The sequence below is a fragment of the Perognathus longimembris genome, chromosome 14 (genome assembly GCF_023159225.1).
Source record: "Perognathus longimembris pacificus isolate PPM17 chromosome 14, ASM2315922v1, whole genome shotgun sequence".
In the NCBI taxonomy this organism is placed as follows: domain Eukaryota; kingdom Metazoa; phylum Chordata; class Mammalia; order Rodentia; family Heteromyidae; genus Perognathus; species Perognathus longimembris.
The window spans coordinates 18,448,768-18,476,648 of NC_063174.1; the positions used below are offsets into that span (position 1 = coordinate 18,448,768).

General features: G+C 32.5%; 1 protein-coding gene across 2 annotated transcripts in view; it reads right to left on the minus strand.

Moving 5' to 3' along the window:
• Positions 1 to 8,443: 8,443 nt before the first annotated feature.
• Mdga2 (MAM domain containing glycosylphosphatidylinositol anchor 2) overlaps positions 8,444 to 27,881 on the minus strand; it is a 701,866-nt gene continuing 682,428 nt past the window's right edge. The window contains exons 11-17 of one of the 2 annotated variants that reach the window (XM_048362528.1): positions 26,400 to 26,577; positions 21,299 to 21,319; positions 19,324 to 19,479; positions 18,710 to 18,868; positions 15,792 to 15,922; positions 11,842 to 11,947; positions 8,444 to 8,578 (exon numbers count right to left, since the gene is read on the minus strand). In XM_048362528.1, coding sequence (XP_048218485.1) covers positions 8,490 to 8,578; positions 11,842 to 11,947; positions 15,792 to 15,922; positions 18,710 to 18,868; positions 19,324 to 19,479; positions 21,299 to 21,319; positions 26,400 to 26,577 — 840 coding nt within the window. In that variant the 3' untranslated portion in view covers positions 8,444 to 8,489. The remainder of the gene's footprint in view (positions 8,579 to 11,841; positions 11,948 to 15,791; positions 15,923 to 18,709; positions 18,869 to 19,323; positions 19,480 to 21,298; positions 21,320 to 26,399; positions 26,578 to 27,881) is intronic. The other variant, XM_048362529.1, reaches the window with a different exon arrangement.

Sequence of the window (27,881 nt, forward strand, 5' to 3'; positions counted from 1 at the left end):
CATGTTCACTGAAAAGAAAAACCCAGAAGATTCTACAGGAAAGTATCTGCAAATATGTTGATTTCAATCATTTTTTCGATTATTTGATTCAAATGCTTTATTTTGTTTTTCGTGTGTGTGTATGTGTGTGTGTGTGTGTGTGTGTGTGTGTGTGTGTGTGTGTGTACATGCACACGTACTCATGCTAGTCCTGGGGCCTGAACTCAGGATCTGGGTGCTGTCATAGATTTTCCTGCCTAGGCTGGCGAGTTCATGTGTCTCTACCAAATACACTTGCTAATAAGCACTTTTGTCCTTCTATTTTCTACTGACTTGAACACTATAGTATGATTTATTTTACTGTGAAATTCATTGTTCACATCTATTCAGTGTCTCCGTCATGATGACCCGTTGTTGGTTTCTCTTTGAGAGGCTCTTCTACTATGTTATTTGAGGCTGTGCATTCTTACTACACCTGACAAACACACATCCCTTTCATTCTGTCAGATATTTCTGTAGTGAGTATGGAATCAACTCACTCATCTATGGATAAAGTGTGAAATATCTATGAAATCATAAAGCATCCTTCTCTCTCCAGTACTTTAGTTACTACCAATAAGTCCAGTCTTACCTATTTTTCAGTTAGGAAAAAACTGTTAGCTGATAGATATTATTCCAGAGCATGAAGAAATAATGTGTTTGTCTTAGGGAACATTGCAATTGGAAATAAGTCTGAATGAAGAAGGAATGGGGTAGCAAGAAGGAATGGGCAGGTGAGTAAGGAATTCAAATCCCTAGTGAATAGTGCTGATTCAGAATGGCCGACCTCTAGTGCCCTCAATACTACTGTATGCAGTGGCCATTTGGATAAATACAAACTCCAGTTAAATCTTCTACATGACATAAAACCCTAAACCAGTGAAAATGGCAAGATGAATGTTTATTTCATTATAAAGTAAGCACTACTTATTTTTTTATTTTCTTAACAATTCATTACAAGGATTTTTAAATCTTACAGGTCTCTGGGCATTCATACACAGTGAGACCAAGGGAGGATGCTATTTGGAGGGGAACAGAAAGGCACAATGCCTAGGTGCATCTGATCATATAAAATAATATTTATGAAAATGAACTCCAAGAAATGGAAATAAGAATATTTTTTGCTGTTTTAGTTTTCTTCTATTTTTGCCTGATTTGTTTGTGTATATGTCTTTGGGAGTGTGGGGTGAAGCTCAAAAATGGAAGCAATGCAGCAATAGTACTCACTAGACACTATGTTGCAATGAACTATACAACTTGTTGGTGAGATGGAAGGAAAAAACTGGGAGAGAGCAAGGGAATGAGTGACATTGTCCAAAAACAAATGTATTCTGACTTATAAGGCCATAACCCCTCTGCTTTTAGCAGTTTCAAATAAAGCAAAAATTATTGCATGAATTCATCATTTTTTTGAGTTCTGTCGAATTGCTAGACATATTATTAAAACATATCAATCAAAATATAATAATTAAAACATATAAATCAAACTCAAAAGAAATTAAAATAATAAAATTTAAGTCATCTCTTCAGTACCATTTCCATTATTGAAAATTAATTTGTCTCTCACTATTTTTTTCTATTTATTTTGCTACATAAAATACAAGCTAGACCTAACTGTCTTATTTTTAAAACTTTGATTTACAATTCAAATTGTTATAGAACTAAAACATTTGCCTATATAAGTATTCTATATTTCAAGTTTAGAGACAAGTTGGACATGGAGACACATATACTACAACAAATACAGCTAAGTTTGAATTGAGTTGAAGGTCATATGACATCAGTAACATAAAAAAATTAAGCTTAATATTCCATAATTACTACATTATTGTTAAAACAAGAGATCCTATAAAACATTATTTTCATGCACAATACTGTTATCTAGCATAAACATAAAAAATTAGTGTAGTCTTATTTAGGTTAACAATATAATTTTTCTTGAAAATACAATAGCAACATTTGCTCTTTCATTACAAGACACTATCATTTGCTGTTAAACTACAAAATGCCAGAAAATTGTGTTGAGAATGCTTCTTGTGTTGCTTCAGTTAAATTTAAATTTTTTTCATTACATAGATAGATCTCTGTCCAGGAAATTTCCTTAGAACCCAGATTTTCCACTTACCTCCATCCTCTAGGGTACTGAAGATGTAAGAGATACAGTTTTGCCATGGAGAAGCATATAATTACACTTAGGAAACATAAATACATGTTACTAAAGCTTATAAGTACTAAAGGAAACAAAAGTATGGATAAGGTTCTTGCTTTGACTATTCTGCTCGAATGACATATGAAAAATAAACCATAATTTATTACTTTGGGAGCAGAGGGAAGGGCATTGGTTTTCATGCATATTTAGTAGATTTTAATGTTAAGTATGCCTGTAATTACAAAATTTTATGGATATATTTAGGGTTTTTATACCAAACATAAAGCATTAAGGTAAATATGCAGTAGGGAGACAGAGATCAGCAAGTTGTTTTTTTAACCTGTCCCATTTTAACTGTTACGTAGCTCATGATCCATCTCATAGTATTATTTGTTTCCCCCGAAGAGTCACAGTTTGCCTGCACTGTCCCTATGAAATATGCAATTAAATTTATCCTCCCGAATAACATCAGCACCATCAAATTTCTGTTATTTCCCATACTATAGAGAAGCAAGGAGTTATTAACTTGAGTCATAATTCTTAAATCACAGCCATTCAGGAAGATTTTAGTACCTACTTGTTTAACACAATCTTATAAATGATCCCTCACAAAGGATGTACAAATCAACACACAACTTAATGGGCTAATTGTGCTCACTGCGGTGTTGAGTCTATAAAAGCTTCTTAAGAGTGTCAGAAATGACAGTATTTTCATTTTAAATTGCAAATGTAATTGCCATCCTAAATACCTTTTTGTTTCTAACTTAATTGCTTATTGACAGCAGAAAATTTCCCTCAAACACTAATAGAATATTTAGCATAATTTCATTTATTGAAAAGAATTCAAGGGAAAATAACACACAGCTATCTGAAACTATATAGCAGACAGAAAATAGCAAAAGCAAATTCAGTTAAGTCTGAACTTTGTGATCTAAATCATAACTAATGTCCCATATAAACTTAACACAATGAGTATTTGCTTAAATTCAGACATTTAAGCATATGGGCAAGACTCAAGAAATAATAAATGAAAGCCTAGAAATGCAGGACAACAAATAGAAGACAAGAACAAAACTGAAACTATCAGGCTAATCCTTATTTCATAGAATTTCCCATCAATTCATTGAAATGTAAGAATACATTGCAGCTCAACTCATAGCAAATTAGTACAATGAAATTAAATTCATTCCATTGCAAATATTCCCTTGAGAAAACTATTGCAGTTTATATCCAGAGTTTAACCTATGCCTGAATCCAAATTTTGAATTCTGGTTCCTTAATCTCAATATACTCAACATGGGCTCAAGGTAAGGAAATAGCTACTCACAACTTATTGATCTTCAATTAATGTATCTTATTAAGGAAATCCATATATAAATATATGGACTATTTTTCTCTCTCTAATTCTACTTTCTGTTCCTGAACAGATATAATCATATGAAAAATAGGTCCTGAATTGAGAGATTTCACATTACAGTTCCAAGTCTTCAAGTCTTTCTTTTTCTATTCAGTAACAACATAGATGCTTATTTACACATATTACGTATACTCAGCAAAGACTCTTTATATTATCCTTGAAAAAAATTCTGATAACTTCATGTTTGCTTTTCTCTAACTTCAAAGAAGTAAAAGCCAGGCATTGCTTTAAAAAAAATAAGCTTTAAGAAAATGAATTAAACTGGTTAGCCACAAAGGGAACACTTTAGGAAAGGAAAGAGTTTGGGATTGAACCCTATAGTTTTATTGTTTTCACAGAAAATGCAATAACTCCTCATTGACATCAACTATCCATTTGTAAAAAGAGTATTCTGCTTTGTTGAGACATAGATGAAGAAATTAGTAAAGTAGACATAAACCAGGAAGCATATGATTTGAGGGGGGTTAAAATTTTTCCAGTTTAAATAGCTGTTGAGTGGCCCGGATCTTGGAAAGGCACGCTTAAAAAACGTTTTGTGATAAAGTCTATTCAAAATAATCATTTAAAAACATTCTATCAAAATCAGATCAGTTTGTGACCATCTTTCAAATTGCTAATTAAAACACACAAAAAATAGATCATGAAAAATGCCATAGCCAGTTTCACAGTCTTAAGTACAGAACTAAATGAATTAATTGTTCTTGAAATTACACATTTTTATTGACAGATAATTTTATTAAAATAAAAATGCATGTTTGGTGAAAAGTTAGTACAGTTGTAATTTGTATTTCATCATATTTCAAAATATGAAATAAAGAATGGGATTATTAATTTTTACCATTTAGTACACAATATAACTATCTGGGTTCTATTACTAGTTATTATAATTATAATTCATTGCCATGCCAAAGTCAATTCTGTGAGACATGAGAAATGAAATACCATTGGTTCTACGTCAGCTGCATGACGTTGTTGTATACCATGCACCTGTAAGTTCTCTTACAGAAAATGTAATGGTAAGTAACTGTCTTTAACAGTACTGTGAGTTACATGGAACCAGGAAACATTTTAACCCGGGGTCAGTAGCAGATTGTAATTGGTGATGCAACTATAAGGTCTGTTGTCAGGGGAAAACAATAACAACAAAAAACAACAGGGATAGAGAAATTCAAAGGAATTATGTTTGTAAGAAAAAACTCAGATTAGGAAAGACTCATTTTTTTAAAAAAGAAAAAATTAAGGAGATTATTTTAAAATACCGTACAGTCTGTGATCAAAATCCTATGGTTACGATTTGATAATACTTTTGGTAGCAGTTTAAGTTAAATGAAAAACAGTAATATTAGGTGTTACTTGGCACTTTTGGCAACTTTAGTGAATTAAGTGAATTTCATCATCTCTTAAGATGCCATATGATTCTGGGGGTACACTATATTGCTACCCAGAAATAATGCCAATTATGATTAAAATGAGCCTGATTGTAGAAATGTAAAAGGTATAAAACTGAACATCATTAAAATGATGAAACATGGCAATCCTGATTATCTGGGATAAATTACTGACAGTAGGAGATGACCAGAAAACCGAAAGCTCCACTGCATCTTGCCTTTCTATATTGGAATGATAATAATCATTGGTTGGTATTTATGATGCTTTAAATACATCCTTAAAATGGAAAAGGAGAAATATGTTGATAAGCTTGACTCATAGTAAATACACAAAAATTAGGAAAGGCATTTGCTACAAGAGATATTTTAAGTTTTCATTATTATGACTAATGTTAAAGAAGGGACAACTTAACACAATTTAGATTTCGTTTATATGAATCATTTAAAATTTTTCTGCATTTTTACCCACTACTTTCAATTAAAGCAACTGAACATTTGGTCTGAAGTAAAAGAAAACAAAACAAAATACTGTTACTAATAAGTTGTTTGTGTATATAAATGACCCAGAATGCACTTGAGATATATATTTTATTACCATTTCAATAAATCTGATCACTTTTTCCTTCAGATTGCTGCCTTTATTCCTCACAATCATCTGCATTTTCTTAAGAAAGCTCAATTAAAATTAACTTTGGAGTACCAGCCAGTTCTCATAAATTACTGAAGTATATATACTCTTACAGTAAGGAAGTTTAGAAAAGAGTTTAGTATTTTATAAACTCTAAGTAGTACAATTGAAACAGTCACTTATAGTACTTTCTTTGTGCAGGATTACTTAGAAAAAAAAGAAAATTTAATTATTTTCCTTGAAAGGAAACGTGTATATTCAAATATTTTGAATTTAAGATTTCTAGTGTTTTTTTTTGGCAAAAGCCTCAGCCAAATCACCTGAAAGAAAATTGAAACAAGGAAATGAGGTAAGCCTTTTATACTTAAAAAAGTTTTCTGATATTATAATCAATGGCAGTACCATGGGGGAAAGAATAGAGTTTATTTAGTTGTATGAGATAGCAAAGACCTTATTAACTGATGTAAGATTGAAGTCTGGGTGAAGGGAGATTTTTCGCAAATACTAAGCAAAGTAACCAAATTTCATTTACTCTACTCTCTTTGGTTTGATAAAATAGATAATTGACTTTGAAATTTGAAAAAAAATCAGCATTACTAATTCAATTCAAATAACATGATACTCATTTACTTATTTTGCTTACTTTAAAGGACTGGGTTTAGTTCAATCCTATCTCTACTTAGGCATTCTGATGGGTCCCCTTTTGAACTATGAAAATATACATTAAATTTCAAGTTTATATTTGTTTCATATTTTACCTAAAAAGGTATATTTTACATGTATTACAAATATAGGAGAGTGCATCAGAGCATTTCTATTAAAATTTGTTCCTACAGACATTAAGGTGTAAGAAGCAGTGAAAATTTGTTCCATGGTGAACATAACCAGTAAATTGTTTAACTAATCTCTTTTTAGTGGTCAGTGAACATTGCTCAACAAACACACATACCACTTGTCATACCTTACCTGGAAAGAGGCTTTATTGAACATAGCTGTAAAATCATATTTTAAATTGAATGATTGAATTTGCACAAATATTGCTACAGATTCATTTTTTAAAAAAAAAATCAAGCTTTGTCATTTTTCCACTACATTTTGTTGTGCTTTTTATATTAATATTTGCAAATGTTATAATTTAATATGTATGTCCCAATTAATTGCATATCATTTTTTAAATCCTGGGGTGTTGAGAGAACATATAGTAATCATAGTAATAATAATCTTTAGACAAAAGTCTTTTTGAAATGAAGTTAAAAGCTGAGATAATTTAAGGAAAAGATTTTTCAAATTTTCATAATCAACAGGTTTAAGTGAAATTTTACAATGCATTGGAAAACTGGCTGGTTAAAGGTATGATTTGTCCTCAGGTAGTTCAAAATCATTTTTACAGATTTTTGTTTTTTTGTAAAAGTGTTTTCTTTAATCTTGGTAAAATAATAAAATAATATTTCACAATTTGCACAGTCTGACTAAAGGGCAGAGGCGTATTACCCTCGGTGTTTAGAATAAAGCCAGATTATTCAGGCCCAGTTCGCTGAAGAGTTTGTATGCGCTGCGAATCACAAACATTTTCTTGTTCCCTCTAAAGCTAGGGCCAATTTCATTTCAAATGGAGGTTAGAGTAAAAAAAAAAAATCACTTTTGTGTTTTACCACCTTCTGCACTAAGGATCATTTTTACCATCTTTTGCTCTGGTTGACCCATTTAATAACCTGGAAGAAATAAGAGTCGCTTCCATGTGTGGTTGCAATGGAAGTTACTTTCTAATGGACAATAAGCCGAAAGGCCATGGCTGTCTAGGAGGTGAAACAACACGTATCTTGCTGCATGGGCTTACGCAGTAGCTTCTGTCCTCTTCTTCAGAAGCAGCTTTGTTGTCTTGCCTGTGGTTTGCACGTGTAGGCTCTGTAGCTTGTTTACAAAATAGTTTCTTCTTCTTCTTCTTCTTTTTTTTTTTTTTTTTTTTTACACAAACCACTTTTAGCAGTGCAAGCTTCTGAGTTGAGAATTATTCAGGCTTGTTTCATTGAAGGCACTTGGTTTCCATGGCAATTTATAAAAGATGGTGGTTTGGTTTCTTCATTGGAACAGATGACTAGATTGGGTGTTCAAGTGGCCACAAGCAAACTCCGATAAGCCTGTGTAATATGTAAGCCCAGGTTTACCATCCTGGATAGCAGTGCATGCAAAAAGAGCACACAGTTATCTAGCGTAGCCATGGAGCAAAATAGTAATAATAATAGAAATAATTAATAATAGTAATAATAATAAAAAATAAAGTAGGGTTGGTGGAGTGGAACATAAATGCTTTAAATAATACCAAGTTGGGGTTATTTTCGAGGAAAGGTAACAGCCAAAGGTAAAAGGGCCTTACATTTATTTAATTCTCTAACACAAAACCTTCTTGAAAGGAAAATAAATGCCAGCTCTTCACGTACCCTGTTTACAGTGAGGTTTTTGTTGGCAGGCCATTAGGTTTCCATGGTAACAAGCAAACTATTCATTTGAAACAAAACCAGCCATGACTTTGTGCTTTGACGAGGATTTCTATAGCTCTTTTTTTTTTTCCTTTTTAATTTTTTTTTAGTCTTTTTTTTTTTCCAGAGTTCAACCAGATGATGCCGTATTTCCTTTTAGCCACAAAGCACCTGAATATCTCTTCTCTACTCAGGCCAAGATTCTCTTTTATATGAAGCTTGGAATAAGTTATACTTCCACGATGTCTTTTTTTTTTCAATCCCTAGTGCTTAAAAAATTTGTCTTTATTATTTTAGAGTCAGTAGTCAGTGGAGGAATCTTTGGTAGTTTGTTTATTCAATGTCCATTTACAAAGACTCTTTCTTCATGCCAGTGCCTGGTGAATCCTTTATAGCCTCTGCCAGGATAAGGTCACCTTCGAGGAATTAAGATAGAGATGAGGACGATAACTGGGAAAAGCCATAAATGAACTAAAATTCCAACAGCACCATCAACAGAATCTAGAGAAAGAAGAAATGAACGCCAACAAGTTATAAAGGAAATGAGTAAAGGAAAGTAATATTTTCAAGTAGCTACTAATGCGACAAGTTCAGTGAATGAAAAATCCAATCTATGGAAAACATATAGTTAGCCATTTGGCAAAAGGAAAGTCTTCGCAGATTTTCAATTGATGTCATAAAAATACTTATTTAGACCCTATTCACATGGGCAATGGTGGGGTTCAGCCTCACAGTTTTGGGTGTTCTGTTGAAGTAGGCATGTGGGGAAAGTTCTCTGAAATCCTAAAAATTAAGGCTTTTTGTTTTTTGTTTTTGTTTTTGTTTTTCAAACTGGTAGAAGTATATAAGCTTAAAGACTGAAAGAAAATTGATGTTTCATGCATCATGAATGGTTACATTTTGGGAAATTCACAGTTATAACCAACTATTACCAATGTATAGATCGTTATACATTATGTGAGTACATTTTTCTCTTGAGCATTTAGAAGTGCCATGAAGTTTAATGTAGCTAAAGGATTATTCCCACCAATCAACATGGAGTTTCCTACTTTTGGTGGTGCTTCAGTAAAGCTTCCTGCCCTGGTAGATTGTCTTAGAAAACTGACAGTATCTTACATAAGATTACTAACACAAACATAGCCTATAAGACATCCGGTCTCAGTGTACAAAATACTCTCAGCCAGATGCTGGTGGCTCATGACTATAATCCTATTCAGGAGGCTGAGATCTGAGGATGGGAAAGAATCTTAGCACGGACTAACAAGCAAAAAGAGGGAAGTGGAGATAGGGATGAAGTGGTAGAGTGCCAAGAGTGCCAGCCTTCAGTGCAAGGCCCTGAATTCAAGACCCAGTACCAGCACAGGAAAAAAATGTTTCCCAAGGGGAAAACTTAGGAGAAACATAAAACCTCAGCTTTAATGCCAAACTATGCCAACATTCACTACCTGGGAAAATATGAGAAGGGCTTTGACTTTCAGTTTGGACTATGCTTCAAAATTCAAATTACTTTAATATTCAACAATCAAACTATACTCATCAAAATAAACTTAATAAGTGAAAATTAGAGACAAATACAATGCAATGTTTTCACGTAACAAACTGAAGTTTGCTTTTGTTAGAATTGGAATCTATTCCCAGTTTTATGGAAGAGAAATAAAAGTGTCACCATAACATATAGATGTGTCTTATTTAAAACAGACATGTTTCTCTTGATTTGTTAGTTTAAGAAAACTGATTAGGAGAATATTCTATACCAATGGGCTTTCAGAGACATTCACTGTGGCCACTTTTACTATTTTGGTTTTATCCTTTTGTTTTCTCTCTTAGAAATTTTAATTTATTGTTTATTTATTTATTTATTGGTGCCAGTCCTGGGCCTTGGACTCAGGGCCTGAGCACTGTCCCTGGCTTCTTTTTGCTCAAGGCTAGCACACTACCACTTGAGCCACAGCGCCACTTCTGGCCACTTTCTATATATGTGGTGCTGAGGAATCGAACCCAGGGCTTCATGTATACAAGGCAAGTACTCTTGCCACTAGGCCATATTCCCAGCCCCGAGAAATTTTAATTTAATTTACTGAACTTAATTTGTAATAATTTCTGAGTGATTACAGTTGAAAATGTATAATCTGTGTGTGAAGAGGTAACTGTATTCAATGAACATAATTTACACTCAGCGATGTTGTGAAATTTAGAAGAAACTGCAGTGTTATCTAAGGAAAAATTTTTTTTTTATTTTGCTCATTAGACAACTTGCTACTTCTCTAAAGTAAAATTAGCCAGACTCAGGAAGAAGATTTTACTGTATGTTTTTTAAGTTAAGTGTAATGACAAGAAACTATGAGCAAAAATGGCTCATTGTTGCACACAATCTCAGTTGTTTGCTAAAGAATAGAGTCAATTCAGTTCATAGTAGGCAATCACTGGGCAGTAGAAGAAATTTGACTTTCAACATTTAGACTGAAATAATTCACTCTAAATATACGAAGTTAACAATGACTCTGATTTGCTCTAGGCTTATACAACATGGATTTTCATGTTTCTGTATATGCTGAATTATTGATGAGCTATTAGTGTACATTTAGCTTGATTGCTTCCTCTTTATAAAATAACCACAAAATTGATGTTATCAGATGGGCCTTAAGAAAATCCTTGTTGGAGAAAGTTTTAATAGGAATGGTTTCACATATGTGTTTCAGTGAAGATGAGAATTTTATTCATGCATAATTCTAATGCTCTATGAATTATTTTTCATTTCATACTTATTACTGAAAAAATGCAACTGTGGTATGTACTAATAAAATATTTAATTGTCTGAAGAACCCATAAGATTCAAGCCAGTGTAAAAACTGAAACCCAAATTATTAAACCAAATTGTAGTGTAGATAGGAGATAAATTATATTAGGAAAAATATAGAGCTTTCCCATTATCCAGTATGTTTAATAAGTTGCTTGATTTTTGTGCTGGTACTAGGGTTGAACTCAGGGCCTCTCATACTGACCTGTCCCAGCTGGTTTCGAAATCACTGTGCTTAAAATTCAGCCTCTTGAGTAGCTGGGATTACAGGCATGGGGCATGGGTGCCTAGCTTCTAAATTGCTTTTGTTTGGAGGGGCAGGGGAGAAGTCCTAAGGCTTGAGCACTGTCCTAAGCTTTGTTGCTCAAGACTAGTGCTCCAGCATTGGAGACATGGCTCCACTTGAGGTTTCTTGAGGGCACAGAGGTTGATAATTGGAAATAAGCATCTCCTGGACTTTCCTGTCCAAGCTGACTTTGAACTGCAATCTTCAATACTTAGCCTCTTGAGTAGCTAACAGACATAACTCACTGGTGCCCAGCCAGAGTTGCTTTTTTTTTTTTTAATAAACAAGATTGTGTCTGTTAAAAAAGTTATAACTAGAAAATATATATTTAATTGCTCAGAAAAATAAAACAGCTGTTGTTACATGAATTATATGACATATACTTATATTTCAGCAAAAGTTTTCGAAACTCGGAAACAAATGCTGTTAAGTTAAAATATGTTAATCTTGTCTAAAAATGTCACAGGATATTTTCTTAAAACATATTACATCAACAATGTTTATATTTTCTTTATCCAAATATGAGTACAATGTAGCTCAATACTTTGATTTAAAAGCACAGAGTTAAGGTCTAAAAACACTTCAAAAATAATTTTGCCTATTAAATTAGAATCTGATGTAGCCACAGTAGTTGTGTTCCTTTAACATTACATCAAATCAATCCCAAGAAAAAAGACTTACTCTTAGTTGTTAAGTCTTGTTTTGCACATTCGCCTTCTGCGATGGATACGTCATCGATGGCGATGTCACCTTCGATGCCAGGGCCACGAATACCTTCAAAAATGAGCTACAAATATGAATGAGACACACCTAAATGTGGGGTTTTCCTTTGCAGATAAATTTCTATAAAGAAACTGAGGAGACAAATGTAAACTTTTCAATAACTCTACTGTCACTTTTATTTTTGATGGTTGCACAATTTTATTTACCAAAACTTCATACTTTCCAAACAAAATTGAAAGTAGTAATCTTCTTTGTGTAATATTAAGTTTCCATGTGAAAGGTTTTATGTGATTTGAAAATAGAAACTTAGGCTGGGAATATGGCCTAGTGGCAAGAGTGCTTGCCTCAAAAATGGAAACTAATTATAATTAAAGAAAATGATAAACTGACTACAAATGCTTGTATCTTCAATTCTCAGATTTAAGAACACCTGAATCAGTTTGTTTTGTTGATAGTGGCATTATGTTTACTGAAAGCCTGCAACAATACTTTACCATTTGTGAATTATTTGTGTCTTTTGCAAATAGATTGAAAATGTCTTCATGTTCCTTAAATTCATCTTAAGATTTAATTCTACAGTCTCATTTTTGATAACTTATTTTGTGTATTGAAGATACTTATGAGTGTATTTATGTTGACTAAGGCTAAACCTTTGGACTTCTAGTATTTATAGGAGAGATGGGCACTGAGGCTTAATGAAATAGCATTCAGAGACTAAGAGACTGAAATCATACTGCTATAATTACTAAATTCTACATATAAAGGCAATGCAAGCACAATTTGCATTTATTGTTTCATTTTTAAATAAGTAGACTACTATAAATTCTCTATAAGTAGTGAATCATTCCTTCCTTGCAGCAAAACTTTTTTTTTTAATCCTTTTGGTAGTAAAAAGTATACTTTGTGGGGAGGGAAGGTGAGAGAAAAATGAGAAAGTGGGTAACAAGTATAACAAGAAGTGTACTTACTACCTTATAAATGTAACTGTAACCCCCCCTATAATCACTTTGACAATAAAATAATATTTTAAAAAGTAATAATAAAAATAAAAGTATGCACTTAGTGGTTTTTAATTCCAAGAGAAATTTCAAAATGAAATACTAATTAGATATTTCCCAAAGAAAAATAATTTAATAGAGAACTCTTTCTAACATTGACCTGACATGTTCATTTTACAAAACTAAGAGCCTTATATCATGACAAGAAATATGAGTGGGGGCTGGGGATATAGCCTAGTGGCAAGAGTGCCTGCCTCGGATACACGAGGCCCTAGGTTCGATTCCCCAGCACCACATATACAGAAAACGGCCAGAAGCGGCGCTGTGGTTCAAGTGGCAGAGTGCTAGCCTTGAGCGGGAAGAAGCCAGGGACAGTGCTCAGGCCCTGAGTCCAAGGCCCAGGACTGGCCAAAAAAAAAAAAAAAAAAGAAATATGAGTGGATTTATGTTCATCAGTGTCAATTTTTTTATCTTTCAAAAGAGCTTTTATACAATAAATTTGATTTCTAGAGAACTTTGGTTTCATTTGAGGAATAAATGATTTGTCTTTCGTACACTATCATAACTATATCCAAGAAAGTTTCCAGTTAGTAATTATAAACAAAGATATTATGTTGAACCTCTCTATTTCCCTTTCCTCTTATATGTATCCACAAAGATACAATTTCCAAAATTTGACAGGAGAAAAAGTATTTAGAAGTTTAATTCCTTAGAACATGTAAGTCAAAAAAGATACAAATAATACTATGAAATTCATGTGTAAATATAACTTTTCTAGAAGAGATGAAGGAGGTGCAGCATTGATTAGTGACAGTGGTTAAGAAGATCCATGAATACAATACACTGATAATTCAAAATAAAAAAGACAAAGTCAAACAAAATAAAACACCTATGGCATGGGGTGAGTGGCTGTTCATGTGTTTCCTTGAAGAATAAAGATTTCTGAAAATTAAATAAAGCCTTTAGTCAATGGCTATCTGTTGGAAAACGGAAAAACACTGAATTCAGAATAAAACTATAATCTTAGTTGTCTTGATTTATTATTATTTTAACTTGTTTAAAATTGATTAATTCACAATCTTTATCTACTCAAAATATAGAAGGTGAAATTTACTCTTCTTCCTGAGACAATCAGATTACTGGACAAAATATGAGACACTGAATATCAAATAGTGAAAATAGTGATGCATGAGAGATGGAAGTCAAAGAAATGATGCTATGATCATCCAATGTAGAGTTGATCAGCTCTAGTTCAAGTAGATGGACTCAAGGTGCTACTAGGTAAAAGTGAGGTAGTGTAGCTGAGTGAGGAATGAGGGATATAAGGAAGAGAGTAGAGATGAAGGCTTACATAGCATATCTTAGGAGACTTAAAATGAGAAACCTAACCACCACCTCCAAATCCTGCAGATGGCCGAAATTAACACATTGCCACACCCATCTGGTTAAAATTGAAAGTGCCTAACACTGAAATGATGAGGTTTGCAAAGAAGCTTTATAATAATGACTCAAAGAGAAGAAAAATCAGACAGCGGAACCCAAACAAGTATCTAAGATGCTACTAGCATTAATGACATAAAACACTTATTTTAAGTGGATTTACTATGCTCACAATATTTACTTTGTAAAAAGACTCAAATTGAACTTATCCCAGATGAGAACTCTAATTGCTGAGATGCAAAATTAAACCGAATAAGATTAAAGGCAAATTAATTGCAGAAGTAATGATTAATGATAATAAAGACAAAATTGTTCAAATTAAAACATAAATGTAAAGTAAAAAATAAAAAGAGTGATCTGTATATAACCTTCAAGTGTCTTTATATAGGTATATTTGAAGTTATCATGAGCAGGTAAGGGAACGTGAACATAATGAAATATTAGTCATAAAGTCTTCAAATGTGACGAAAACCACAAACCCCCAGACCCAAGAAGTTCAATGAATCCCAGACATATAAAATTAAAACATATATTAAGTATTTTATAATCTAATTTTCAAAACTAGTGACAAAGGGAAAAGTTGAGATGACATATTAAGAACACAAATAATCATATCTACAGATTTGCACTAGAAACCAGTACAAACAAGAAAATATCTTGTGGGAAAATATCTTCAAAGTATGGAGAAAAACTAAAACAAGATACTTAGAAAATTTTTATTTTTTCAGAAAGCTTGATACACTGGATATTTTCAAAGTGCAAAAGGTAAAAAAAATCATGTCCAACAAAACCACATTTCAAGACATCTTAAAGGAAGTCCTTCAGGCAAAATAAAATTGACACCAAATGAAAACATGCACTTTTCATATCAAAAGATGTATTTGAAAAGGCACAAAGGATACCAGAAATTGCACTACACTGAGAACCAATCACCCAATCAATGTCTGATTTCTATGTTGTAATAAGAAAATCCAAATCCAGCAGGTAGAATTTTCCAAAGTTTGGAATATTATGAATAAAGTGTTCTTAATGTGAATATTGTTAATAAAATCACTAATATTTTATTGCAAATGGCACTGAAATTTCTTTGTTGTCTGTCATCTTAGCTATGATGATGGCCCTATAATCACTAAAAAATCTATGATATCCTGAAGTCTTATATTATTTTTCCTCAGAGGAAAAATGTATGCAGATAATTTTACAGAAATTGCAAACATTTTCTCCATCCAGGTAAGTCACTTTAATTCTAGTAAACTATTATTCTCGCACATTACTTGATAGTTGTTAATGAAGGAAAGGGACTTTCTAAAATAGCTTGTAGACATAACAAATAACTTCATGTGATTTTCATTGTGTTCATACCACAGAATTTCTAAATATGTGTATCTAACTCTATGTATTTGGAACTCACCATTATTGCTGTGTTAAGACATAGTTACCTATGAGTAGAAATGACTTCTCAAGTCTTACCTGAAAGGATGTGATTGGATATATATTAACATGAGCCTCATTCCATCGCTGTCCTTTATTTCCACTTGAAGACCACAGCGGATTCTCTATGGTTGTCTGTCCCTTCAAGCGTAGGTACACATTTAAAACACCTAAAAATGGTAGTGATATTTCATTTTATATGTATGTTTTTGCTTCAATTTTGTTTCTCCTTGACCCAACACTCTCTAAAACAAATTTTGCAGAACATTCTATTGTTCCAGCTTCAAACATGAAATGATCCAAAGATAACCATAGTTTAATTCCTGCAACCAGTAAATGTTTCCTTACATGAACAAAGTTAACCAAAGTAAGCAATTAAGAGTTTTGACATGGAGCTTTGTCATGCACAGAAACATTTCATCACTGTTCCAATCCTTGTGAGTTGTTTCTATGTGATTTTTTTTTAACTATGTTTAGGTCATTGAAGGCAAATATTATTTGTTTTAAATTGAAGAGATACGACATTGAAACAAAGCCTCCAAATAGAATTTAAATTATTTACTATGAACTTAGTAATAATTATTTTCCTAATTAGTGCTTATTCATTGGTACATTTCTGTAGTAATAATAATAGCTACATTAATAGATCAATGCCTTTAAAGCATTTCCCACAAAATTTCTTGTCTTCTTAAGTTCATGAAAGAGAATTCCATATCTAAAAAATATAAAGTAACATTAGGTTATCTTAGTCAACACAATTGAAATTTGTGAAGCAGAGTACAGATACTCAAGAGACATTAGACTCAGCAAAGCTGATTCAGCCCCATTATTGTGGCATTGCAGTAAAATAAAATTACAAAGTGATTGATTGCATTAATACCTTTTAAAACTAATTTTATCCTCAGAGACACCATGTTTTTGCTTTATTGGGCTCCAGATACCAAAATGTATGAACTTAATCAAACCCAAGGATTTTCTTATGTTATAGAGATCTGTGATAAATGTTCTTAGTAGCTAAGCAAAACTGTCTTTCTCTTTTTCGACTTCTCATTTTTTAAACCTTTCTCCTAAGACTCAGTTGCTGGAGTTGGTGTGAATTTTGTTCGCCTCTTATGCATAAGGTTTACAGATCAAAAGCTAAAAGTTCTCAGTGATAGTGTATATCAAATGCAAGAATTCTATTTTGGGATTCTTCACAGCATTTTGTAATGAGTTCATTGTATAATATTATCTTATATAAATTTCCATATTAATTATTATTTGAATAACTATTTAGCACTACTTAGTCACTTCATCACTTGACCACTTGAGCCACGTCCCTCGGCCCTTTATTCCTTGATCAACATGAACTACTGTTTTCTTACCAATGACTGCTACATAGCTGAGATAAGAGGTGGACAACCCACTGGCTTACTTGTTGAGATGTGATTCTCTCATTTTTTCATTGTTTTCATTGGTGGTGGTGGTCATGGGGTTTAAACACAGCTGCTGGGCAGTAGTCCCAGAACTATTTTGCTTAAGGCTAGCATTCTACCACTTTGGGCCATAGATCCACTCCTGGTTTTCTGATCATTAATTGGAGAAAAGAGTTTCATGATCCTTTTCTGCCCTGGGTGGCTTTGAACCATGATTTTCAGATCCCAGCCTCCCGAACAGCTAGGGTTACAGGCATGAAACACCAGTGTCTAGCTCTCACTAACTTTTTCATTTGGTATCAAACTGCCATCCTCTCTGCGTTTGGAGCAGCTGGAATTACAGGTGTTAGTCACTACTCCCAGACTCACAATGACTCTTTACTCTAAATAAAATGAGTTTAAAATGTGCTGTATTGAAGGAGAAGGAAAAGGTTATTACCGTGCTTACCATTAAGTTGGTTACAGAAATAGCATTATCTATTAACGATAATGAACATTATCTGTGTATATATTTAAAATCCAGCTTTTCCAAGTCAGTAAATTATCATTAATTAGGCTTAAATATATTACCTTCTAGTATATATTGTTAAGGAATTATCATCAGTGAAGAATTAAATATTAGGAAATAAGCTTATAGGTAGCTGATTAAAAACAAGAAAACCTAAAACCTACATTCCTTAGACATTACTGATAGTTTTAAAAGAGAAATTAAAACATGTCTAGAGTAAGATTTGACAGTAACTACTAACAAATCATAGCTGAGATTATATCAATCATCTCCCTTCTGAACCTCTCAGTTAACAGCATTTCACTCAGTGATATTACCAACTTACTACCTTGATAACATTAAACTGTTGGTATTAAAAACAAATAGGACTTTACTTAAACAACTGGCTAATTCTCAACAAAGATGCACTTAATCATTCTCAACAAAGATGGACTTACTTGAAAATAGCCCATAGTGGGGTTGTTGTTCCCAAATAATTAAGAATAGGAATTTTCCTTTTCTTTCATCTATATGGAAAATTTTTCTCTTTGCTAGGAACTGAATTTTGAGAATTTATCAATATGCTAAAATATTAAAATTGAAATTCTGTAGTCAACATAGTCAAACCAATCAAATAGATAACTGTCACCCTAGAGATGAGTTGCTTAGTGTTTTCCTTTTCTAATAAACATTGTACTATTTCTTTCATTATGAAAAAGAGTAATCAGTGAAATGAATAAAGGAGGGAAATGAATAAAGGAATGGAGGATTATATGAATGGTCAAACTCCAAGGAGCACACCACCAGTTTGTTAGATTTCATGCTTGACAAACGTAATCCGTACACAAGCAAGAGTCTTGATATTCTTAAACTTAAATCAGAAGAAACATGGTGTTTGATCAAAATGGCAAAGTAAGACTTCTAAAATCACACAACATCCAGTCACTTTGCATATACATCTAGAACATGTATTGTATTGTATATATAATGACTGTATTTAATAGAACTATTTCTACCTATGAATTACTTATCAGGGAACATATTTTCCATCTCACCTATGTGCTGTCCATACATGTGATAAAAGAAGCTGAAACAGTAGGCAGTGTTTGTAGGTCCATAAGGATTTTTGGGAGCGATGCTGAAAACAGGGCTGAGAAGTCGAGCCTTTTCTCCTTCCAATCTGGGCCGCGATGTCTCAATATACATATAAAAGCCTTAAAACAGATCAAGTTAATTGTTTAAACACATCAGGAGACACAGAGTTACAAACCGCTGAGAAGTTTTTGAACATTCCTACAAATTACCATATGATAGGAGCATTTGTTTCTCATGATAGTATATATGGTGTGTGGGTACACAACTAATGGTGTTTTTAACAAAAAGAACAAATGATTTACCTATCTGAAGATAAAAATTCATGAAAACTTGAAAGAAACTAGTATTTTAGAAAAGAAGTTAAGCAAGTGTATTTTCAATCTCTTATTGATCTAATAATTTCTGGGCAAAAATACCTCTAAACCTGGGAAAATGTGTATTATTGATGCTAAACATAAAAAGTAATATTTTATTCTATAATATTCAAATGTATAAAGAGCTCCTCCCTTGAGTTCTACATGAGTAATAGTTTTTAATGTTACAGGTTTCTCTGCTATCACCACTCACTCCATACCTTCTTTGGAACCTGAACGATCAGCATTAGGTCCTGTGTTCGGAGTGTATTTTGTATTTCTTGTGGCAGTGCTTTGTTTTGTCCAGTCAAAATTGTCTGTATCATCTTGAGTAAACAAACAAATGTTACCATCTTCAAATCCACAGTGAAATTCTCCTGAAATTGTAATTAAAGCAATTAATATTAGCTTAACATGAACATCACAACTTTGTTCAGTAGTAAGAGTGTAAGATTGTGACAATGTCATGAAAACCTAAATAATGGGGTATATGACTAAACATTAAGCTGCTATAATTTAAGTGAGAAAGTAACAATGATTTTCAAATGAATGCATTTTAGAAATGTGACATTTCCATAACTGCATGTAATGTATTATACTCAGTATTTAACTTATTTTTCCTAACCTTCCTCTCACTGCCTAATTTTTTCTTCCACATACCTGATAATCCTCTTTTTATAGAGAACAATTTTTATACATAAGCCAGTACCTTATTAAAAAATTAAATTCCAAACTATTTTTTTTCTCAGAAATATTCAGATAACTTACATAATAAAATTCACACCTGAATAGTGATGGAATGTGATTGTAAAGATGATCAGCATGATTTTATAAATTTATATGCCTTTTAGATAGACTTTCTTGTTTTCTCCTTTGCAAAAAATGTTTGTTCAGGAAAGGGCATTAGCAAATTGTTTTGAGAGACAATCATCACACATACTTTAGTTGAATATGGGTTTCTCTGATGTCTGAAATTCACTTGAAATGACTGTCCTAACAATATTTTCTTTTTAAAAAAAACCCGATGGAGGGGCTGGGAATATAGCTTAGCGGTAGAGTGCTCGCCTTGCATGCATGAAGCCCTGGGTTCGATTCCTCAGCACCACATAAACAGAAAAAGCCGGAAGTGGTGCTGTGGCCCAAGAGGTAGAGTGCTAGCCTTGAGCAAAAAGGAAGCCAGAGACAGTGCTCAGACCCTGAGTCCAAGGCCCCAGGACTGGCAAAAAAAACCAAAACAAAAACATGGAAAGACGGTGGTTTCTTGCTTCTTCCGTAAGCTGAGGCCCAAGCCAATCCAAGTTTAGAGGGAGCTTTTTTTAACTTTCCATGAAATATTAATAATAGTAATATTTCTAGATATAAACTAATTTAAAGAAAAATTTGGATATATCCTTTTTGAAGATGGGTCTAGATAAACAAGTTCATAAAGTATGTCCTATCATGGAGGAAAATTAAACATAGTATACTTTTTTTCCACTCAGCTTAGTAAGATCTTTATGAATCAGAACCATCAGTCATGAGACTCACAGAGGAGGAAACTTTGTCTAATAATGACTGAATAATAGATTTATTGCAATACCAAGAAATACAAGTATCTAAGGAAATGAAACTCTATTTTGAGAATCTTTTACCCCTGGAAAAGGCTTATAGTTTCTTATTTAAATAAACAAACATGAGATGGTATATATATATATATATGTATATATCAGATCATATATTTGAAATAATGAAAACTATTGTTGCCAATAAAACTATTGTTGCCAATAAAACAGAAAACTTTCCTTTAAAATTTATGGAATATAAAGGTCAACTTAGTGTGTAAGCCAAGCATTTTATGAAGGAAGCACAGAAATTCAAACAATAAAAACCAAAGAAACCCATGACAATAAAAAATGATATGCAATTCAATAAATATAAATTTTCACAGGTGCAATATCAAACTTAAATTGGTTGGAAAATGGATCAATATTTCTATATTTATGAGTTTATAAATATCAATTATCTGTTTTGTTTTAATTTTCATTTATCCTGTCTTTTGAAATTTAAGATGAACATAGTAGGCCAATTTTTACTGTCCCAAAATTATTGTGTTTCAAGTTAGATAACAATATTGGGTAAAAATCTTTGTTTATTTATATACATTGTACTTTTCTTAATTTTGAGTACATTATGATTTTTGAATAAGCATATACTTACTCAAATGAGGATTTACAGGTGCTACAAGAAAAAGAAACAAACAATGTTAGCAAAAATTGGATGTTTCATAAATGGAAGTTTTATTTCATCTCATGGTTTCTTATCCAAACTTAATCATCCTCCCATTGTCACCTGAGAGAATTATAACCACAATCCATTTAGTTCTAAAAGACTAAATACAGTCTACTTTGGAGCTCAAAATAACAACCTCAAAGTGGTCCATGTTAAATAGTAAGGAGAATTTGTTCATTTTGTAAGGAATGGAGTTTCTTAATTTTTATATCTAAACGTATGCTAAACAAAACCCAACAGTAGATCCATTTAATAAACTAAATGGTTTAGCAATGAAAACAATTATCCAGCAGAGATAATACTTTCTTTATTTTATTTACCTACTTTACTAAGCATAATATAGCACATATGAAAATATCACCTTCATATCATGTCATGTGTCCTGAAGTAAATAGCCACCTGTTTTAATTAAATTAAAACATACACAGACATTGCTCACACAGTTCCCAAGTGAGAGTCAATATTTTTTCTAATGTCGTGAACCTGAAGAAATTATTTCAGGAATTAAATTGTGTTTCCTGAAATACGGTACCAAATGATTTTTACCAAATAGGACATCACTGCTTCAAATTTTACTAAAAAATTACAATAATGAAGCTATTCTTCAAGATGTATATGTTACCAAGTAGGCATGTATTTCTCTGTGAGAAAATTCCACATCAGATTTGTAGAAATAGTAGGTTCTCAAAATTACAGTAGGCAGTTTATCTAGCCTATATACATTGCTATACTTGCTCACCTGCCTGGTTTTGCCCTCAATTATCTTTGTAAGACCTGCACTTTACTAAGCGAAGTACAATAATCAAAAACAGATGTGTATAAAACATGTTTATTCTTATATTAGTATAGTTAAATTAACCTTAAGAGATTAAATTTCCCAATCATTTGCACTCTTCATACATAGAGAAGATAATTCCTATTACCCGAATTGGCTGATTTTCTAATTCTGAATCTCACTTTTCACATTATGAAGGGAATAACAAGCAAGAAAGTACACATTTATCAGCTCTCTTGAAGCTGAGCATAAAAGGAACAATTTCAACCAAATGAGAATATTAATTTAAGATTTTATATAATTTTATACTTAAAGTGATTATTATATTATAATAACTCTTTGGACTTTTCCCAATGGAAAATCCTTATAATTTATTTCTAGGAAATGTTATATCTCTACCTCATCTCTTAAAAGATTGAAATTTAGTTGGATCTTCTGTTACACTATTGCCTAAGCTCGGATTTAAAATTTGTAGTTTTAAATTGTAAATATTACATTAAGTCCATTACTGTCCTCTTTTATTTCCATTTGCTTGTGCAATTTCTTACACATGCCTATTACATATGGAACTATGTTCACTCTAACTCTCTGTGTTGAATCTTAATGCCTCCTGTGACTATATTTTAGGTAGGGGTTTGGGGAAAGTAATTAGGTTAAATAAAACAAGGATTAGGTTCTAATCTAATGGATTGACCTGTTTATATGAAAGGGAGGTGATATTAAAACTTTCTGCCTCATGAGGAACCTTAGAATTTGACAATTTATGAGCCAGGTAGAGAGCTCTGGTTAGAGATTAATCATTCCTTTTTTTAAAAAATTTGTTTTGCTTTTATTTATTAAACTTTTTTCTTTATTGTCAAAGGGTGGTACAGAGGGGTTACAAATGTACAGTGAGTACATTTCTTGTTCAAGTTGCTACCTCCTCCCTCATTTCCTCCCCCTCTCTCTTCCCCCTTTCCCTCTTCCTCCAAGAGTTGTGCATTTGATTTACACCAAATGGTTTTGTAAGTATTGCTTTTGGAATGGTTTGTCTTTTTGTACTTTGTCTCTCAATTTTGATATTCCCTTTCCCTTCCCCAGTTCTAGTACACGTATAAACAGTATCCAGTGTATTTGGATGAGAAATAGTGGTAGCGGGGGTACAACCACAGGAAGGGAATACAAGAGAAACAAAGCTAAACAAAAACAATCAAACAAACAAACAGACAAGAAAAAACAATCCCAAAGTACAAAAGGTACGATTTCACATAGCATGTTGATAATAATTACAACAGTGGTATAACTCTTGTTTCCATAGGTGGAGTTCATTTCACTTGGCATCATCTTATGTGATCATATGGGTGTAGCTATTGGGGTATTTTGATCTTCTACCGTGACTAGCCTAACCATGTACTAGCTATTCCCTATGAGGGACAACATGAGGTTTATGTTTCTTTTTGTCTGGGTCACTTCACTTAATATGATTTGGTGCTTGGACTCAGGGCCTGAGCACTGTCCCTGGCTTCTTTTTGGTCAAGACTATCACTCTACCACTTGAGCCACAGCACCACTTCTGGCATTTTCGGATTCTTTTTTTTTTGCCAGACTTGGGGTTGAACTCAGGGCCTGAGCACTATTGTGGGCTTCTTTGCTCAAGGCTTAGCACTCTGCCAACTTGAGCCACAGCGCCACTTCTGGCTTTTTCTATAAATGTGGTGCTGAGTTATCTAACTCAGGGCTTTGTGCATGCTAGGCATGCACTCTACCGCTAGGCCCCATTCCCATCCCTAATCTTGTTTTTTGATCTTGAACTTCCCTGCTTCTAAAGTGTGAGAAATAAATATATGTTTGTATAATCCCAATTCTTGGTACTTCATACAGCATCCAAAGCCAATAAACATAGTGACAATGTATATCCTACACAATTAAGAAAAGTGAGAGAATGGACAGGTTGGAGGGGATGGTTAGGAATGCTGAATAGGATATTGATTGAGACACACTGTGGTCATAAACTGCTTTTGTAGAATGGTAACTACTTCTTACAACTACTTAATGATAATAAAAATACTTTTAGAAGTGTGTTTTACTCAGAACTTTAGTGTAAGTAGTAAGTCTAATTAAACATTTAACATTTTAATATTCATGCCCATGAGTGTAAATGTGCCTGTTAGTAACTGCTTTAGCACTTGAGCCCCAAGTGGTAGTTCAGTTGCTGTTAAGGTCTTGCAATTTTGATCACATTTGACCTTGGACTGCAGTCTTCCTCATGACTCCTGGAATTATAGGCTAGTACCACCATGCTTAGTGTAGCGATAGTGCTTTTCTATTACATGATGATCTATAAATACTCCACTCCACATCATACCTATTATTATAACTATTGAAAATGCTTGTGTATAAATATTCTACTCTACATTAAAATGTTTGGGGTTTAGTGAAAATTGAATATGAACTCAAAGGACTTTTATGAGTGCTTAATAGTTTTATTTTAATACTTTTGGTAATGTTCATGGTTTCCTTAAGTAGGAAAAAATATACACAGGGCTAAAGCAAAACGGCACACTTAAGCATCAAAAAGTGTTCTATTATTTTTTAAGCCAAACTTTAATAAGAAATGATAAGAGTAATAGTTTTTAAAGGAATGAAGTAAATATGAAAATGCTAATCACATATTCTTTTAACCCTGTCATATACTGGAAATGTTAGTTATCTTTTTAATAAACATTATAGTTAAGTATATAAAAGTTTAATATATCAAATATTGATCTTTTCAGAATACATTAACCTAATAAAAATCTACTTGCTGTTATTTTCTTTTGAGTTAGTGAAATTAGAAAAATATTACAGATCAACTTTCATTCTTTCACATTTCTACCCCTACATTTTTCTACAAATATGACATTAGAGCTGAAATATTTTATGCATATAATTTATCATTGATAGTAGCAAATTATCACTAATACCCACACATAAACATTCAGATATCTGTAACATTAATAACTTTCATAAACAAAATAATTACCATCATCACAACTAACAACAACAAAACAGCAACCTTCATATCTTTTAGTTATGTGAAAAGATAAACTGGTAACAAGTGAGCAAGGAATTATGAATCAATCTAAAGAAATGACCTGTCAAATCACAGAAGATATACCCTAAATGTTGTTCAGGAAAATGAGCTAGTTCAGAAAAGTTACTTCTGACTTACTCTAGCTACACAATTTTGTGGGCAAGCATATACTACAGAGGCAGTAAGTTATCAGTAGTTTCCACTGTTAGGATGAGGTACAGATTAAAGCAAAGTAATAGTATTTTTAGAATAAAGAAAGTGTTCGGAATGATGCTGAAAAAGATAGGCATTAAGCACTTTTCAGTGGGCTGCGAATATGGCCTAGTGGTAAAGTCCTCGCCTCCTATACATGAGGCCCTGGGTTCAATTTCCCAAGCACCACATATATAGAAAAAGCCAGAAGTGGCGCTGTGGCTCAAGAAGAAGAGTTCTAGCCTTGAGCAAAAAGAAGCCAGGGACAGTGCTCAAGGCCCTGAGTTCAAGCCCCAGGACTGGCAACAACAAAAAAACAAAAAACAAATAAGCACTTTTCAAAATCCATATTATATATATAATTATTATATATGTAATAGATTCCTGTATTCATGCAGGATATTCATAATAGGAAAAGTTACATGGGAGGGAAGAACCCCCATGAACTTTATATTTATTTATTTTTTTTAATTTATTTTTGGTGCCAGGCAAAATTTATTATCTTTAAGTAGTTGTACAAAGCATTTGGTATTCAGTGAAGCAGTAAGAATCCAATGTGTCTTGATCACCTATTAATTTTTTTAACCAAAACTTCTTTAAAAATAAAATGTTCATTTTCACTATAAAAATGCAAACATTTTGATCTTTTTATCCTAACTTCATAATGATAAAAATTTTAAAGTCACCTTTAACACACATGTGTGCACACACACACACACACACACAGATACAGACATATACTGATCAAGCTTGTAGAATCAAAAATAAAGGGATATTGCTGGTGTCCTCACCGTTTCACTGTTACTGTTTTTCTACATTGGTAACCAAGTATTGACATATGGCAACTAGAATTTTTTTTTGGTAGTTCTTTGATTGCTTACTTGTTTCAGTCATCTGGCTGGTGACCCAGCAACCACTATATTAAATTTTACTTGGATCTAAATTTTGTAGGTAGTTTCAAATTAAATATTCCAAGAACTTGAATATAGTTTAAAGAACAGGCTACTTACCACTATATTTGATCACACGAATGGTCGAATCTCCTTCACCAAATTTAGTGAGAGGAGTCAGTCGGACCTCATAAGCCTCTGGTTTAATTAGTTCAGTCAAGTTATATGTAATTAGTTCTCCCTTTTGAATATTCCCATTTATTTTAATTTCCTGTTCCCACCATCGCTGTTGTCCAGCCTGAAATTAAAATAGTTATGAAATAATATTCCCAGTATTTTCTTCAAGGATACTTATTGTATACAAAGAAAATAAAAAATCTGTAAGTTTATTAAGTAAGTATATTATGCTACATAAACACATTTTATTAAGGTTGAAGTTTCAATGAGTAAAAAATTTTCCAATTGTCTGCAGATAATTATCAAATTATCAGAGACTAAATAGACTCAATGAATTTAAAGCTATATAAGTTCAATATTAGGAAAGAGTTGGGAGGTGCAAATGTGAGACCCAGACCTCGAGGTTAAGAGGGATGTAAATTGAACATTAAAAAAAATAGTAGAATATAAGTTTCTTGAATACCTCAAGCTTTTTTGAATATCAATAAGCATGTATTGTGTAAATAACAGTGGCTACAATATAGTCTAGGCATTAGGGTTATAAAACAAAGAAGATTCATTCCTAATTTTCTTCAATTCTATTAAAAGGAGCCAAATAAATAAAGTGAAATGATTATATAATAAATAATCATATGTACTATAATTTCAAATACTCAATATGTAATAAAGAAAAAAATTGAAACAAGAGAATCAAGATTTGGAATGCTAGAGGGGAGGTGTCTTGTGTTTCTAGGTTCAGAAGACAATGCTATGGAAAGCATGCATGAAAGTTATGTAAGGTGAGAGCTAGGGATTTACCATTGCATTTGACAAGATGGATCAGACAGTGACTTCTAAATGGTACCAGTAAAGCAAAGAAGATGTAAATCTGACTTAACAAGTTAAAGAAAGAATGGCTTTCAACTACTTCTCACCCTGAAATCACAGTTTTATAGGACAGCTACAAAATCTTCCAGAGATGTACAAAAGAAACAAAAAATTTACTTAATTTCATTTAAATATAAGTATAAGCCTCAAAGACAGGACCACAAAGAAAAATCACTTATGTAGAAACCAAATTAATCAAGTTTTATCAGTCATGTTACACCCAGTTTGGTTAATCTGACTCACATATGAGCTAGAATGGTTTAACTTTTGAAGTATTTTAATATAGTTACCCAATAAGATACACTCATATATTTTGAAGGGTGAAACGTTACAGCTTATTTATTACTTTCCAATGTTATTGCTATGCTAGAAAAAAATGAACTTGATTAGATAACTAAGATTGAACAATGATCTATTAAATACTTGCTTCATAACGCCTAAATTTGAAAACTGTTTCCTTCTGTAGCACAAATAAGTAGAAAATTTTCAGTAGCATCTAATTACATATAGAGTACAGCAGTATAGCAGTGAAAAGGAAATGATTCTGTAGCGTTATAT